This window comes from Varroa jacobsoni, unplaced genomic scaffold (assembly GCF_002532875.2).
Source record: "Varroa jacobsoni isolate VJ856 unplaced genomic scaffold, vjacob_1.0 scaffold_376, whole genome shotgun sequence".
NCBI lineage: Eukaryota > Metazoa > Arthropoda > Arachnida > Mesostigmata > Varroidae > Varroa > Varroa jacobsoni.
This window is the reverse complement of record NW_019213278.1, coordinates 154053-171558: the sequence shown is the minus strand read 5'-3', so window position 1 is coordinate 171558 and position 17506 is coordinate 154053. Positions and strand designations below refer to the sequence as shown.

The window sequence follows — 17506 nt, the reverse complement described above, 5'->3', positions numbered from 1 at the left end:
GTAATATATCTATTTTGTACAAAGGTATTACAATTAGTTTTTCTATTTTGTAGTAAAGTACAATTAGTTTTTCTATTTTGTGTAAAGTAGTATTTCTATTTTGGCGTTTTACGTTGTCATTAGTAGCTATTCTTAGCAGTTCTATAAAAGAAGTTGTTATTATTAACTGTCCTTTATAATCGTCTCTCTCTACCGTAACTTATTATTATTTCCGTATAATATGGTCTTGCCATGGCCGCAAAAGCATTATGCGCATCGTAAATTGGATTAAAGAGCAAATTATAATTGTTGTTTAGATCCAGCCCGTAACTGTCCCATGCGAACCAACGGGGAAGCTTTCACAGTACTTCAAAAAAGCTGCCTTATGATGTATTCTACGTGATAGATTTTTCATATCAATTTCCCGACAGGGCTGTTGTTAATACAATACGACCAAACGCAGCCCCGGAACACGGAACCTGTTGATGCTGTGTCAAGTATTGCACATATATAAAAGATGCATATCTACAGTAAGTTAAGCATATAACTATCTAGAAGAATTTACTACCACCATTAAACGCAATAAAATTTTGACTTAATGGAAAGCACCAACAGGTATCACAGTAACCAGCTTGTGTTTAAATAGATCAGGTACTGCCCCTGACCGTGCTTCAAACAGTTAAACTCAAATGCGCGTACGGCGACTCTCAAACTTAGGTCACTTCACGCGTTCCTGTATTTAGTAAGCAAGCTTTTCATTGCTACACCCTATGAATACTCTATCAGAGTTTAAATCCTAAGGGACGAAGAATAATTTTTATTGGCACAACTACGTGCTATAAGTACAGTCTATTTACTCATTTAAAACGTTGTCTCAAATACGGCGTACCCTCTTACAGTGATCATGTCGTGGCACCCGGCAGTAAAGAAGCAAAAAAGCTTTCGCACTTCAATAGAGGATTTTTAATTTACTAATATCGCCGACTAAGCCTGCAGGAATCAGTTAGCCAAAAAAATTATTAATAATCCGTCAAATTAGAAAAAAAAAATGGTTAATATGCGCAGTATAATGTGACAATATACAGCAGTCGAAAGACGCAGAAACATGCGGCACGCTTGGTGACACGTACCGTTCCAATATATTTTGATGTTGTTATTAATTTCTAACGCTATTCGACGCCTTGACTTATAACTGGTGGCGAGCGCGAATTAATAACATTTGGGGTCATATGCAGTAATCAGGCCAGAGGGTAATACTTACAGTTCTATCTAATACTAAATCTACCTTTCCAGTATTTTCTGGATTCCGAAAACAATTTCGCTTGATTTGAGAGGACACTCTGTCGTCGTCGTCTGCTTTGGCCGATGACACTCTTGGCCTATCAGGCATAGATATAATTTCCTCTATAAAATTCTGCGTGTTTATTACTAGGCCTTGAAGCATACACTGGTTTCAATTCGGTGCCATTAAACTGGATTCCTACATAAAAACAAGCTAAAAATCCCATATGTATCTAATAGATAATGAAAGGATGCTGGAGCGCTTGAACCCAATCAATCATTGGAGAATGCAATTAACACTGAGTAATATCTACCCGCAGCATTTGCTGATACGCTTAATCTTTTCCCCATTGTTATTATATGGCGCCTAATATGCGGCAATTCAGCCTGTTGTCTGCCAGTATTTTCAAGACACTGTTACATGAGGCTAAATGAAAAAAAATTCAAAAACATTATTTTTTTTCCTAAGTAAACTTTTCATGTCAACCTCGATGTGTCTGCTATACGTCGCAAAGTAACTATATGCTAATGACAAAATCAGACTCGTTTAAATTAACCGAGCTCGTCGCTCTTATGTTGTTTTTAGCAAAAATACTTATGAATGTCCGCTCTCCATGAACGTTATTATTAGTAAGTAATTAGCTTGTCTAATAAAAGGTGTCGAATTTGTTTCCGTGGTGGATTCTCTTAAGGTCACTGTTTAAATGCGGCGGCGGCAGCAGACGGATTTGTTGACTAAATCTGGTGATTTTATCTTGTAATACAACATTTTTGTAATAAAATTTAGTAAATAAGCAAAAGTAAGGATTTGCGGGAGGACAGTGATCGACGTGTAATCGAAGCTCACGAGACATTGTACTTCGGTCATTAGCTATCAGATCGGTGCACTTCAAGCAACTTATCTTAAAGTAGAAAGTGTAAATAACTGCAAAAACAATAGTTTCCGTGCTGCACCTTGATCTAAAAACGATTTTTGTTTCGAAGCCCATTTTCTGTGTGGGCCACATGTGAACGAATGCTTCGCAAAAAGAGGAAGTTTAAAGTTGATTGTTGATTACATCAAGGCAGCGGCGGCATCAAGCCTTCGAAGTACTGCGGTAAGCCAATGTATTTTGATTTGAAGAAGATGATTATATAGTAATCGAGCATGAGCGTCATGAGGAATTGATACGCAACGCTTATCTGGACAATTCGGTTAAGGTCCTAGGCATAGCATGCCCTACTTCCATATCAAAATGGTAATGTTTAGATATATTTTTTTAATAATATATATATATATATATATATTTTTTTTTTTTTTAATTTAAATAGTAAATACCGTTTATACAGAATCAATAATTTTACAGATGAGGCAGCTAGGCGCAAGATCCTTAGGCCGTGCATCTTGTTGACGTTTCATGTTCAGCACGAAACGATGTAGCTGCATGAATTCAATATACGTTCTATTTACAAGACCGTAATCGTTCACTTTATTGGAAAATCAGCATCTGTAACATAGACTTGGGATTTCTTTACACTCGTCGCGATTCTCAGTATATCTTTTTGGATATCTTGAACACAAATAAAATAGAAATTAGCATTTTGCGACGTTTGGAAAGTCAACTGCACCCTAACGTTCGTATTTGCGGTCTACTTTCTCTAAACTAGGATAACATAAAAGGAATTACAGGCCGATAAAAAATCTGGCAAATTTCTAATCGGCAGGTTATTTTTACATAACGAACTTGAAATTCATCGAGATATAGCGATCCTTACAAAATTATCGTTATCGAAGGAATTTTTATTAGCTACTTTCATCCAAAAAGTACGCCTGTTGATTCTTGGACCTTCTTGGTCCTTTCTGGTTTCGAACTTTATCGGCCGTGCGCTCGGCCTCTGCTGCTTGAAGTTTCTTTTTTCTCGATTTCTCGTCTCTTCTCTCGGCTTCTCTCGCTAACTCCCGCCATAGTTTATCCTGTAAACAAAGTAGCGAATTAGAATTTGCCTCCTGAAATCGAGTTCCTTATCATTCAATTCGATCGATTCCTTACTATAGACCTTTTATCTCTTCTTTTCTATTTAATTAAAAATCAGTCATACTTTGCTCACCTAGTTGTCAAAGTTTTCATCAATACCTGAACTTCATAAATCCGAAAAGTTTTCACGTTCATATATCAAGCAAGTCTTGGGCTAACCTATAATCCTTGTCAGGTTAGCTCCTTAAGTCGGCTCTACGGTGACTTCATCATAAAATAATCATTTGTCATATAATCTTAAACAACTAACATAAGTTGAACTAACCTAAGTAGCTATTCAGCTGATGCTTGTAAGTTACTGCTCTTCGACATTTTCAGCTTTAAATATTAAGTTTAAACTCAGTTCGTCGAGTACTTCTGATTGGCCGTAGATTACTTAAGGCATCGTGCAAATCTTAGCCACTAGTTTTGCTTACGAAAAAAACACTGAAAAGCTTTTAGTTAAGGTGTTCCCCATCCTACCATTTACAACCTAACGATATATATTGATAGAGGAAGTTCTCGCTAAAAAACAGGCCAGAAAGTCTAAAATAGGGACCGATGTCGAGCTGAAAAAATATTAGGTTATAGGTTGGTTCAAAAAACTCCCCAAGACAAAAGAACTCAGAGGAACAAATTAAAGATTGCAGAATATTTGCGGGACCTGTAGGCCCCAGGATGGTTCCACTGTTTAGCAGGTAACATACCTTAAGTATCTATAATGTTACTTTCCAATGAGTCTGTTTTACCTCTTTCGGGAGTTTAAAGAGACCTCGTGCTAGTTTTGATGGTGCATCTCGTTGAACCTCATCTCGTTGCGTCAAAATGAATTTTGGTACAAGTACGTTGTCAGAAGGACGGCGCTCGAAGTCTAGTGGACTGAACACGGATATGACGCGCTCACTGTCGGGTATTCGAGGCATGCTGAAGCGCTGTGAATATGGAATGACGTTCTTTACGAGTCCGTACGCGTCACGCTCGGTTAGCAGGATCCTGTCTTTAGTTAAGGCGTATTTCTGAGCAAGGCGTTGCAATAATGAACGTTGCACCTGCAGCGCTTTTTTTATCTCACTTAATGACGGGGATGCAGCTCGGCGTTTAAATGCGCGTTGCACATCGAGATTGTCTATCCAGCACCTGATATCCTCAAGCTGACGCCTGAACACTTCAATCTAGAAGGTAAATGACATAATCGGAAATACATTTCAGCCATACAATTAATCAATACACAGAAATAAAGATAGCGATGCGCGATAACCGAAACGCTACATCAGCTTTAATTATTGTACAGATGGAGAAGGTGTAACTATTTCGAACTTATTCCAGTTTTCGCCCACGAGCAAACGCAAGATCGAATTGCCATTGTTCGTTATCATTAGTGGGACAGTTATAATTTCTGAAAGCTAAACTTTCATCGTTCAGAAAGCTCCATCGAAGTGTAGGTTCTCAACAACATATACTCTTTCCTTTGAGAAGATCATCATTATTATAAAAGTCGATGTTTAATTAACGTGAACTGACCTTTTTTTCGAAGTAGATGTGATGAACATAGATTTGCGGGTGCCTACTTAAGTACATGGCAATCTTTATGCCGAACTTGATATCATCATAGAGACATTTACTATTCCGAAGTTCAGTATCGATTTTGACTAGTCCTTGATGCCACTGCACCAGCTTGGCCCTAGGGCGTCGCTTCTAAATGCAGACATGCAACGCGCTGACGTTATGAAGTATTCAACGAGCAACCAATTTACGATAATGTAAACACAATGATACAAACAACATTTTGTGCCTTAATTGATGAAACAGGCCACAGTTCACTGTGTAAACATTAGGCGGATATTAGAGCATATAGTACTTTATTATATCTGTTCTACTTTATACTCTTGACTAGCGAAAACGCATTATCCTAGGTGACGTAATGTCGAACACATTATGTCAAATCTTGTTTGTTTCAATTAGGAAAGGTTTACGATTTATTTACGTAAGTGGCCAAGTTACATTCGGTTTAGTCAAGCTTTTTACAACTGACAAATTAATGATTTATAGTAATTCACATACAAACCGTGACATCAGCGGAAATCTTCTCTAACATCCTGTAAATGCCGGAAATGTCGTTGTTGATATTCCCGATGAGCGTTTTCTGGTCCTGCAACGCCTGATCAAAACCCTGGACTGCTATTCGAATAGCGGGCGGCAACTCTTTCGATAATGCTAATTTCTTATTCGAATCTATTGGTTCGAAAGAGCCTAACGCGTCGCTTGCTGTAAATAGGTTTTTCAGTACATACATTAATAACGCCTTAAACAATTACGTTAATAACTACACAGGACATTCTTTTTATCGTGGAGAGAATACCAACCGCGCCGATGTATTATTTATTGAAAGATTTTTCAATTTTTGCTGAAATTTTATACGCAACAACCGTGTTTGAAAAAGAAATGATAAAGTAACGCCATTTCTATCTTTGTATAATCTTATCTTAGTAATCTAGAAAGACGTATTGAGCATGACAAGAAATTACCTAAGAATTTTCCGCGTGTTTGTGCACGACAAGCTTAAAATGCCTTCGTCCCTAAGTCAGCATAGAATTGTCGTGGTTATGCCTAGGTGCCAACATGTCGAAGTTCTATTGAACGGTAAATTTGCCAACAGCGATCGAATAATTTGCAGCTGAAGAGCTAATCGTAAATGGGTGATAAGCGCTAATCAAAGAAAATATCTTCTGTTTTTCTTTATCAACTTCAGCCATATTTGATGTCACAGTATTAACCACGTAACGCTAGGATCGGATCTGAACGATTTAAGAAACCCGCTTCAGGACTTCGTGTAACTGAAGTAGCCCGCATTACTGACATGTCAGTCATGAAATGACTGGGCACCAAAATGATCCAGTATCGATTGCTTCAAGTCTCAGTGGATATTGCGCAAATGACGCGCGTACCTTTGAAGGGTGCGGAGCGCGTGAAGAAGCCCAGTACTGCGTTGGGCAACGGGCAATTACAGCAAGGGACGCTGTTGAGGTCAACAACATTTCGAATGCGGTCAAAGCCGTTAGATGAAAGTAAAAAACATCTTTGGCACTGTAGCATCGTTATTTTAATTATCAGTGATTTATTATTAACGCACGGAGTGTTTACGTTTACAGCAGCCGAACTTGCTTATGGCTGCAGTACGCTACTGTGAGCACCCCACGAGGGTTTATGCTTGTAAACCCCGATTATTTCTCTCATTTGTATTAGGACCTTTTTAGTGTCCTTTGCAAGAAATTACTCGTTCGTTAGCCTTGAGCTAAATCCCCTCGTGAACGCCCAAATAAATAAATGTTAAAGTTAAACATGTCAGGTTAATATAATTTAGTATATATACGAGAACGAACCCGTAGTGCTCCCTCAAGTGTAAATAAAAAGCTAGATTTGTTACTGATATGATCAATGATAAGGATATAAAAAGCCTTTCATAGGGACGTGCATCTCGCAGATATCAATAGCGCTACTACTGGTACCTTTAAGACTTTCTTGAATACGTCAAGAACTCTCAAAAACCAAGTCGCTCTTCAGCAATATTTATTATATATATTACAAATACTCTAATTTTCTTTAGCTATAGCGTCTACAAATATCCAACGTTTCGTATAAACCAGAAATAATAGGCACAAAAGCAGATCATTGTAAGCAACTAGCAGTAGATGTATAATTAAGTCACTACTATGATAGAATAGCATTCGTCAGACCCAGGTATAATTAATGCAACCGACAGCTTGTTCAAAATGCCTCTTTGAATGTCCGGCCGGAACCATGAGAACGGCGCTTTTCGGACCCTTCTGAGCCTTCTTTTTTTCGCCAGATTACAACCTATACATAGTTCTCTAACCGTATTTGATGGAACCCAGTCTAAGAGAAAATTAGATTTTCGCATGGCTAACGCCACGCACGGCTATTGATAGTAAGTGGAGCTATTCTATGTCGCACTTCGACAAGAGTAACCGTTTAAAGAGTATGGCGTATTTGAATATACAAGCAATTTATCCGCACAACGTTTGTGGTCGCTGGATCAGCCACGTGTCTGGCCAGCCAGAGACTTCCGAACTTCAGTTTCGAAGTTGAGTCGCTCAGAAATGCCACACGTATTGGCACACACAAAAATCTATCGATAGATTCGGTGGGCCGTATCTCGGCGTACATACTACACGCTAAGTTTGTTCAATTGTAAATGCATTTCATTCTAAATAGTATACCAGTGGCTGAACAGGAAACAAGAAGAAGCTTAGGCAATTACCTGTGATATCGTTAAGGTTGTCCGAGTTCACACGGGAACACCTAAAAACGTTAGCTGAAATGACTTTGTGCCTATTGTATAACGTTATACGCCTAGCAACTCGCTATGTTATTTTGTCAATGAAATGATTGTTGATATCGAGCAGCTACTAACTTGATTGATCGCGGCTCTAAGTAGCAAATTGTCTATTGGTTTTTATATAAAAAGCACGTTAAATTATTTTGTGACTCATTACATTTTATTAATTAGAACTAATTCATCGGCCGTAGAGAGTAGATGTTAGAAAACAGGAAATATTAATTTGATATTTTGATACTTGTGAAAAAAATTAAGAAAACTGTAATTATGCATTTGCACATACAAACTGTAAATAAATATAGCCCTAAAGGATTGCGTCAAAAACAAATTTTACTAATGGATTAATTTTGAAAATGTTTATCTGAAATAGACGTTTCTATGCATAATCCATACTTATCTCATTACGGTGCTTGAAAATACTTGTTATTACTGTAAAATCAACGCCTCTAAATGTACAAGGCTTCGCTGGCAAGATATTCCACCAGCATGCTCAGTGTTTCTATCGGATGCAAACTTCACAATCGGGCTGTCGCGCTGAAATCCTTCACATTGCTCTTATCCAAATCAGCCCCGTTCCTAAGCCATAAAAGTAAAGGCATAACTTTCGAGTAGTTCCTCATTGTGAGTCCTGACATACATATTTACTTTTGTATAAGTGAACAATAAATGCAAAGAATCGTATTCGTTAATCCAAGGGGTTTGATCTAGCTTCCTTGAAGTAATCGCTCGCGGTATCCCGTGGCTCGCTGACTAGATCCAATATTTGTCCTCTGTGATTTATGAAGTCTGAGTGCGTTTGCAACATCCCAGAAAAATCCGTAAAGGTATCTTAGCAAAACTGTGGTTCAGTTTGAACAAGGTTAATTAGGGCCTTGTCAATGTTTTTAAATTAATAAGTTTTTCGTCAGTAACACCATCTCTGTTATATGGCTTGGTGCACTACTTGCACGGGCGGAGGGAACATAACCATTTATTGACATACAAATTAGCTTTTGTCAATCGGTCTAAATACCAGTTTATACCTTTTTTCTATGTTTTTTTGTTGTTGTTGTTGTTGTATACACATTGTTCGTATAATGATCGTGAAATCATTAAATTGCCACGCCCATATTTGCTTGTTGGTATATCCTCTGTGGTATATAAAAATATGGAAAAAAATTATAGAAAATATAGAAAAAAAAAAGTTGCTTAAAAAATTCCGTCAGATTGGCGTAATTGAATCGGAAAATCGAAAAAAAACCTATCGGCTTTTTTTTTTTTGTAATTCGAAAGCTCCATAAAGCAAATGTGACTTTGAGTAACGTATCCATGTGACACTTGTTGATAACTATGTCGATTCATTCGCAAGTTTGAATTCGTCTGCTTTTTAGGGCCACGGATTGAGTATTCTGATGAAAAGACTTACGGGGCTTTGTTCCGTCTTCTGAGTTACTATGTCACCATTGAACGTACATACTACAAAAAAAATAGGAGATAGGATACCGGGTTGAATGTCTTCAGTTCTGAAGAGTACGATAGCTATTATTGTGGCTTTAGAGATTGTTTGATACTACATTTATCGACAGGATTCAACTCCGACCTGAGTATGGGCCACCTTTTAGGTATTGGTTCGTAAAACCGAAAAGACATGGTGTACAATAAAGCGCAAGGCAATATGCAATATCACCTAATAAAAAGGTTATCACGATCATTATCTCGGTATAAAATCATTGAGCGTCAGTATCTCACATTAGATATAAGTGTGATGTAAGATAAGAGTGGTTTATCTGGGAAGCCGAGGTCAAAATATGGCTATCTGAACTATCAACAAACTTTTTGCTGTAGATTTCGACATCTATTGCAGTAAGAAAAAAAGTACTAACATTGTATTGCACTATGTTAATTAAAGTTGAACAGTTATTATCTTTACTTCTGAGCTACATAGTTAAACTTATGTGTGCATATAATAGTTTAACTGGTACAACTACAAAGGTATCTGAAATTTGCAATATTCGATCATTCGGCAACTTTGCACACATTGTCTTAAGCGTTTCGAGCTGGCCGTGTGCTGAACGGGCCATTGACATACAAAACGTAACTGCAAGACAATACACTTCTTAATTTAACTTAGCAAGTTCTAATTAAGTGTTGTAGCTAGCTTTCTCTTGCGGACAAACTTGTCAACTCCAGTTGATCAAGCAGATTATGACCGTTTGTACATTGGGAGGACTAAATCATAACGACTTAGCTCGTGTTCTCTAATGAGGTAGTTAGCTACGATCTAACAAGGAAGGAGGTTAACAAAAAGCATCGAGATCAGACGAAAAAAGAAGGCCGAAGCTCTGGCAACGAAATATCTCTAAGAATATACGGTTTTGTTACGTTCATCTAACGTTTTCTGCAAGGGAACGCGTTTCCTTTCAAAAAACGTCCACGCATCTGGATTATCGACAGTATATTTATCAACTACGCTCACTAAATACTTACAACTAAGCTAATATAGAGATGCAGATTGGCATTATTACTTGTGTGCAGTTCTCATGAAATACGACGCACATTAAAGAAGCTTGAAAAGTCAAACAGGTCTGCTTTTTTAAGCGTTAATATACGCGCTAAATGTCTCAACTTGTTTGATCGCAAACAACTTAAGCCTGAAATTAGCAATAAAATCAATTCGGTACATATAGTTCAATGAAAAATTTAATATGTTTATAAGGATGTGATAAAGATGTGAAGAAGTTCACCATGACCCGTCGTCTCTCACGGTAACGGTGGCGGTCTTTGCCGAAAGGTAGCGACCGGGAGACGATCACCAAGGCGGTACCATTTCACAGAGGACTGTTGAAAGAACTAAAGGAAAAGAAGTAGCGATGAACAGGGGGTTGTCGAGATCGATCCGGAGGGATTTCGATTTAAAGGCGGCCGGATAATTTCAACGGACAGCACTTGTAATTTGCGATAGGGAATCGATTTCGGGACACATTTGTCATTGTAGGGTTGGTCGTAGGAGGTGTGGACCCCCCCACACTAAAGGGGATAGCGCCGTTACTGGATAGGTGTTGGCTGGGAGCGGCTGCCGAATTACCACCGTTTTTCAAGTACGGTGGGCTATTACCATTAGGACGACCAGCGGCCTCCCGTACGGATACCGGTCATGGTATAATAATGGGTAAGGTTCGTTTGATCCTTGGGAAATTGTCCGGCCCGTTTGATCATCAGGATACCGAAAAAGTTCGATATTTCGAACAAGCAAAAATGTATTTCCAATTTAACTTTGATTCTAGTCTCTGACTAAATGTTGCTTACCTTATTTGGCAGGGATTTTATACTTTTTACGAAATGGTAGATATTTTACGATATATATCGAATAATTTTTCCAAAACGTTTAGCGAAGTATGTGATATGTCCAATATCTCTATTCGTCTGTCATATCAGTCTAAACGGAGTTATAAGTTACCAACTGAGTTATTTCAGCTGATGTCGACGTCGCTCTGCAGCAGGCAAAAGGCCGCGAACTAGCATGCTGAAAACGCCGCTTGAATAAGTTAATTGGAACTAGCATTGTCAACTGTGAAAGCATCTCATTGTTGACAACGTAATGATCATTTTGCAGTCGAAATTTTAGTTACACACTCGATATTGATGCCTATTCACGACGGTACAATTGATTATGTATTATTAATACGTTTACCTATTTATCAAGTGTGCGTTATTTTTCCCTTGGTATTGGCTCGTTAGCCCAGGAACGATTTCGAGAAACGTTCTCCCCTGCAAATTGTTATAAGGATAATAACAGTCCTTTTTTTTGTTGCGGATTACTAGGACCCAAAAACGGCGTTCACTTCGTGTGCTCTGTCTGTCCTTGCTTTTAGCTGCTGGTCTCGTTAGGTCGACGAAAGTTTCAAAGAACAGAATATCATGTAACGATAACGATTTACCTTAAATCGTTCAATTATATCATAGAACGTAATGACTTTCGTAGAACGTAACCGTAGAAAATAGAGAAAGAAAAACATCTGCGATCTACTAATTAGCCATAGTTTACGATTATGGACGCTGCATAGACGAAGCGTAGCACGCTTATATTTTATAATATACGCTTATACATGAGAGATACATTTTTTGACATACAGGGAAAGCCATACGTAAGATAGATGTGTCAGTGTATTAATACGCATAGTTAGCACGCTAGACCCACTGATTTCACCTATAGATTTGCCCCTGTTATAAGGAAGCAGTTAGCATAACTTAGTTACATCGTTGTTTTGATATTGTCTTAGATAATGCTTATCAGCGACTGGCCTTCAACTTCCGGCCTAAACATGCGTAAATTTTTCGTCCTGACAAGTTTGACAGCTATGCAACGGATTCCCATAGGCCAATTACGGACCTCTAAATTTACTAAATGCTCAAGCACTGTTCTTATATCCTCTATATCTAGATCCAGCAGGGGAACTTCAATGAGTCACTTTAATATCCAGATTATACGTGTCGACGGGTAGCTCATTTCGTTCGTAGTATGGTCTCAACAGAATGTCTACAGAGCTCTACGAAATGACCAAAACAGGCCACAATGATAGGGTTCTAATAAACCAATTCCTATAAAAGTTTATCGCATAGCACGTTGCGAAAGTTAACATAGGCAAGAAAAACGCTTCCCACTTTTCTTCGACCTCCAGTCTCGACGACCTGACAACATTTCTAAAAAGCTTATTAGTCATAAAAAATACTCTGAAGACATGCCCAGGACGATTTGAAAACTTTTCGCGCTCTCATATATGCCGTCGCCAGATAAACAATCCGTCGAACTCAACCCTAAATCTTCTGTAGCTATTTTTTATTGATCTACTATTCGAAAATTTTATCTCTCATTATTAATATGAATTTGTTTTGTGGTGTGACGGAAAAGCACGCTGCCGAGAAGGGTATGTCCGCTAAAAATTCGTTTTCGTTCAAAAAAATACATTGGCTTACTATAGTTGTCCTATTTTAGAGTGCGAGCTGTTCAAAGAAGTCAAGATTTTACTTGCTTAGGAACGTTGTACTCGAGAACTGGTAGTCGACTGGTAACAGCCACTTGGTGTAGATAATAAAAAATGGCTATGATCATTGATTCAATAATTGATCTAAACTTTTGAGGTTATCATAAGTTATATTTTTTATGTTAATCCATCCTTTCACGTGTCTTCAAGATATACATTTGTGACGTAAGAACAAAATTGTCAGTCTGGATAAGCTAGCTAGACTCTGGTAAATTACGTATATAAAAATCAGTTCCTTCTCAGATCTATTCCTGGTCGTCTCTACTCGCTTTATGTGAGAACCTCAACAACGAAAAGGAACTACTGGAGTAATCATCTTAATTGCTAGAACAGGCAACAACGATGAATAATGTACGGTTTTACGGCGGACGGATATAGATAAGAAGATTATCTAATGGTTTCCTGGCACAAATTAGAAATTGTTTTACTCTAGAAATTGCTTGAACCTAATAAACAAATAAATCTTGCCCTACTTTTAAACGTATCTCTATAATCAGCACACCCAGTTAGCCACCATTGTACAATCTTATGGGTGATCACTGCCGTACGATCAAGCTCTCAGCATTGGTTTTATGATAGCCTTTATAGGGTTCCCTATTTCAGACGCAAACAATAATGACATTCGCTGTACCCATGACGGTGCAACTTGTCATGTACGATTTAGTGCGCTCAATGTAATCCGGAACTTAAATTTGCGAACCTTGAGTCTTGTCAAGTAAGTTGTGTCCCAACCAAAATTGAATTGATGAAGGCACAGGTGTTCACGACACGATTTCTCGCGAAGCGTAACGCTCTAGTTCTCAACGATTTTGTAAACATATTTGACGTTTCTGACTTTTTCATTATGCTACAAGCCAGACCTACTCATAAAGGTCTAATGATTACTTACTCAATGTCTGCCAAATAGAAAAAATCTTGCCACCTCGAACAACATCGTCGTAAACAACCTCATGGACGTCATCGATTTTTCGACTAACTGTCCCCAGAAGTAGAAATATCCGATAAAGATCCGAGAGACCCTATCACTGTGCACTATTTCTTGTAAGGCTGAATAGTCATTGAAATCGTCGCTCGCTCGCTCGCTCGCTGCGTTTTTGGATTCGATGGTAATAGGTCTCCCTTAGACTGTAGCCATATTTTATTCGTGATAAGCTATTAGAAATTCATTGTTACTTAGAAAATATTTCTGACGATTTTTCTCGAGCGTCCTGGAGCCCAGTTTGAATAGTCGTCAAGCACGGTCTAATCATCAACTCTTCACGGGTATCGGTAAACCTTTTAGAACATCGTGGCATCTAGACAATAATGTAGTTAAACTGCTGTTTTGTGTTAGGCCAATGGCTTCCGTGAATTCATGGAGAAACATCAGTAATTGAAGATTTCAGTTCGGACGAGAACGCATATTAAGGCTTAACTTGACAGAATATAGGTCTGAAAATATTCAGCAGGACAAGCCGGAAGGAAATAATGTCACAGTATGTTTAAAAGTTCTATCGAGGGCAAAATCATGAAAAAAAGATATATATCTCAAGATCTGAAAGCGGTTCCTGATTGCTCTTTGTTTGGATTATTACTTCGGGTTATTAGTTGTCCACTGATTATGTATTAAATTTGCATATCAGTCCTGCGTTATCGAGGTTAGAAGAGATGAGCGCCATGTTCCCATTCCGCCACTCGACAATAAAAACCTTCCTCGTGATAATGTTATTACGGAGCCTTGCATGACATCCGGCGCAATATGCGAAGCTTAATCAAATATTCGAGAGCATACTAAAATGCTAGTAGTGTTAAATAAGCCAACCTATCGTTTAATGGTTCATCATAAAAAAAGGTCATCTTATTATTATGGAAATCACGAAAATTCGCCCTACAGATATGACGATATACGTTTACTCCGGAAACCATATGAGAAAGACGAGCGTGTCATTCGACTTGGGTCGGTTAATGTCAGCGACAAGATCTTCAATTTTTTCTAATAAGTCGAAAAGAAATTCGTATTTTATGTATGAGAATGTTCCTATCTAAATAAAAAACACTGCTACGCTTCTTTGATGACAATACATGTTAAACCTAACCGTTTAGCCAGCGTTTCACAGCCTAAACGCAAGGTAATCCTGGAAATAATTAGCTATCGGTAGCTCTTGTTGACATTATAGAATAAACAGGTTTAGCATCGATCTTTGCCAATTTCCTTTGCATACGAGACAGTCCGCCAGTTGTGGTGGAGGTACTCGACCCAAAGCTGGGCAAAGCAAGCGCTAAGCCGCCGAAAGGGATAGAAAACTTTTTTTTTTCGATTCATTATTCTTCAAGTCGCATGGAAAGCATGGTTTCATAGAGTAACCACTTCGGATCATTCGAGTAATTTTAATACATTTTTGTTTGTTTTTTTTAATACATTTACATTTTTTTACATAAGGGAACGTTGTCAGGAAATCGCAAGGCAAATATGTAAGAAGTCCTCTTGTGTAAACGTTGTTAAAAAGCTAGTGGCTCGCTCTAATATTGATCACACTTACGTAGAGCATGATTGCTAGCTATATGTTCTTTTTTGTTTTACGTTTGCTTAGAGCTAGACTCCAACGTAAGGTATAAGGACAGATGGCAATTTTCTAGGACAGTTAAAAACCGTTCCATCATCAAGACGGCAACTCTATTTACTATCCAAAGGAATGTGTTATCTATATATGTCTATTTGATAACACTACTGAGGCAGGCAGAGACGATCGTACACAGGAGAATTAATTTTTTTGCACAGCTCTAGATACAGATTTCACAAGACAATAAACAATAAAAGGAAGCATGAAGGAAAAAAAAGTCACTAAATATTTTAAAAGCATTTTGAAAAAAAATCGCTCAAATCATTCAGTCTAAATTACCTGCTAACTTCTAGTCAGTATACGAACAAATACTAAGTTTATTTGAGTAACGGCACAATGTATACTCATTGCTATCTTCCAATGTACCAACGTGTTACGTTACAACGAGCAAATAGGGTCGGGTACGAGATCAGCTTCGTTGACCCAAAATACAAGTTTCCTCCCGCCCGTCGCGCCGGTGTACGTACGATCTGGGCTTTGAATAACACTGACGTGGGACCAGAATCGTACAATATACATTTGTTTTTTGATCAAAGCCTAATATATGCGTATGTATGTTGCTTGCTCCTCGACCACATCCATATAGCTCCGCCGTGTACTATAATTGAGATAAACGGGCAGCTTCCTTCTTTAGATTTCGCAAGCGGATTGGTAGCCGGAAATTGCACATTTGATTGAACTACCCGAGGGCTAATAGAACGTTACCGAGGGTCTTATTTGTAGTAAAGGTATGAGTAGAATATATGTTAATTCCTATCGCTGCCTATTTCATTGCTATTCATCAAAGGAGCCGAGGACCCAAAAACGTTTGGACGTTTTACCTTCTTTTTATGAACCAGCAACGAAGTTTGTTATGCTGAATAATAGAGTATCTTTCTTTCCGTTTTTCCCTAAGGGAGTAAGAACGCTCCTCTTAAACACAACAATTTTTGGTTCTATTTAAACGTAGTATACATTGCAGTACGCGTCGACGACAATGTTCTGCTGAGAGAGACCTTATGTATTAGGGGTTCTACTCCTATTCAATACACTTATCTATGAAGCCTAGGAAGACTTATCATCTAAGTGCCCGAAAAAGAACCCTTGCACATACAACCATCCTTCCCACGTTCGTTTAGGAAGCACCCGGATTCGTTGTCTGCCTATCCAAACCGCGAACGACCATTCTTAATATTGCTTCTCTCCGTTGTTTCAGCGTCGGGTCGTTAGAAAACGCTTCCATCAAACATTACCTCACTGGTCTCGAAACACGCGCCCAGAGGCAATCGAGCGTATACATAACTATGCCACCAACTTACCAGCAGACGACTTGTAGCCTGTATCCCGCTGGGCAAAATGCTGCCTGGGCACCTCAGCGACTCGATACGCCGACACCTCAACAGACTCCCCCTGTCATTGCCCGCAGTCTTCAGTGAGTCATCGCTTTGCCCCTCATTTATGATGGAATTAAAACAAAGCCTACCCTGCCCTCCCTCAACACGTGCGTACCCCTTCCGTTTTTTATCTGTTACCGACTTGTGCTTATCTTCGATCAGGCACAGTGCTTTACACGTAGAACAGTTGATTATGAATGAAGAGTTGCTTTTGATACCGTTTGCACCGTTATAATGAAAGAAGCTCAACTATGTTAAGACAATTATCTACAATAGGTATTATAACTGAATTTGTCTTGTTTACATCGGTTAACCAGTTTCAATTTGTATCTTTTGAAGATTCAAATTATTAATTTCATCGTTTGATAATATTATAATCATTAATACGTATGAGCTTTTTCGAGCACAGTGACCGTAGCTATTTCATCCACAACGAGCATTTCAGCCTGGCTCGAACATCCTTCCGTCGTTTTCTTGCAAATACCTGGATCTTTGATATGGATCTTTTTAGATACATTCCATTTTATATCGTTGTTTGCCCCATATTCATCTTCTGCCCGACGCCTCTGCAGGTATACCCTTATCTACCTCCAGCTTCAGGCTGTTTGTGGGATATCTATAACCTAGAGGTGGATAATGAAGGGTGTGGAGCACTAATTACATCGTACAAGCGAAGAAAGGGTGAGAGGGGGTCACTCGCCTAACAAATAAAGAGTTCAAGGCTTTTTTACCCCTTCGTTTCGCTGGAGTCTATAAAAGAAAGGCCAACATTGAGAATATCTCAAAACAGGCTTCTCCTACGGAGTACCAACAGGCCGGCTGATAAATTCTACCTGGTAACAATGACACTTGCAGATTTAGCAGACACTGTTTTAGAGTAATCTTTGAAACTGTATCGTAG

At 38.5% G+C, this 17506-nt stretch overlaps 1 protein-coding gene and 1 long non-coding RNA gene across 4 annotated transcripts in view; one reads left to right on the top strand and one right to left on the bottom strand.

Annotated features, from left to right (window-relative positions):
* Positions 1–2700: 2700 nt before the first annotated feature.
* On the bottom strand, positions 2701–9278 carry LOC111259870 (uncharacterized). The gene is made up of 5 exons (XM_022832193.2): positions 6200–9278; positions 5320–5519; positions 4776–4949; positions 4004–4426; positions 2701–3214 (listed from the first exon to the last, which is right to left on the bottom strand). The coding sequence occupies exons 1-5, from the start codon at positions 6345–6347 to the stop codon at positions 3044–3046; spliced, it is 1116 nt and encodes a 371-aa protein (XP_022687928.1). The 5' UTR covers positions 6348–9278; the 3' UTR covers positions 2701–3043.
* A 7156-nt stretch (positions 9279–16434) lies between these two features.
* LOC147753569 (uncharacterized) overlaps positions 16435–17506 on the top strand; it is a 55440-nt gene continuing 54368 nt past the window's right edge. For all 3 annotated transcript variants that reach the window (XR_015310774.1, XR_015310772.1, XR_015310773.1), the window contains exon 1: positions 16435–16712. This is a non-coding gene — a long non-coding RNA (uncharacterized LOC147753569). The remainder of the gene's footprint in view (positions 16713–17506) is intronic.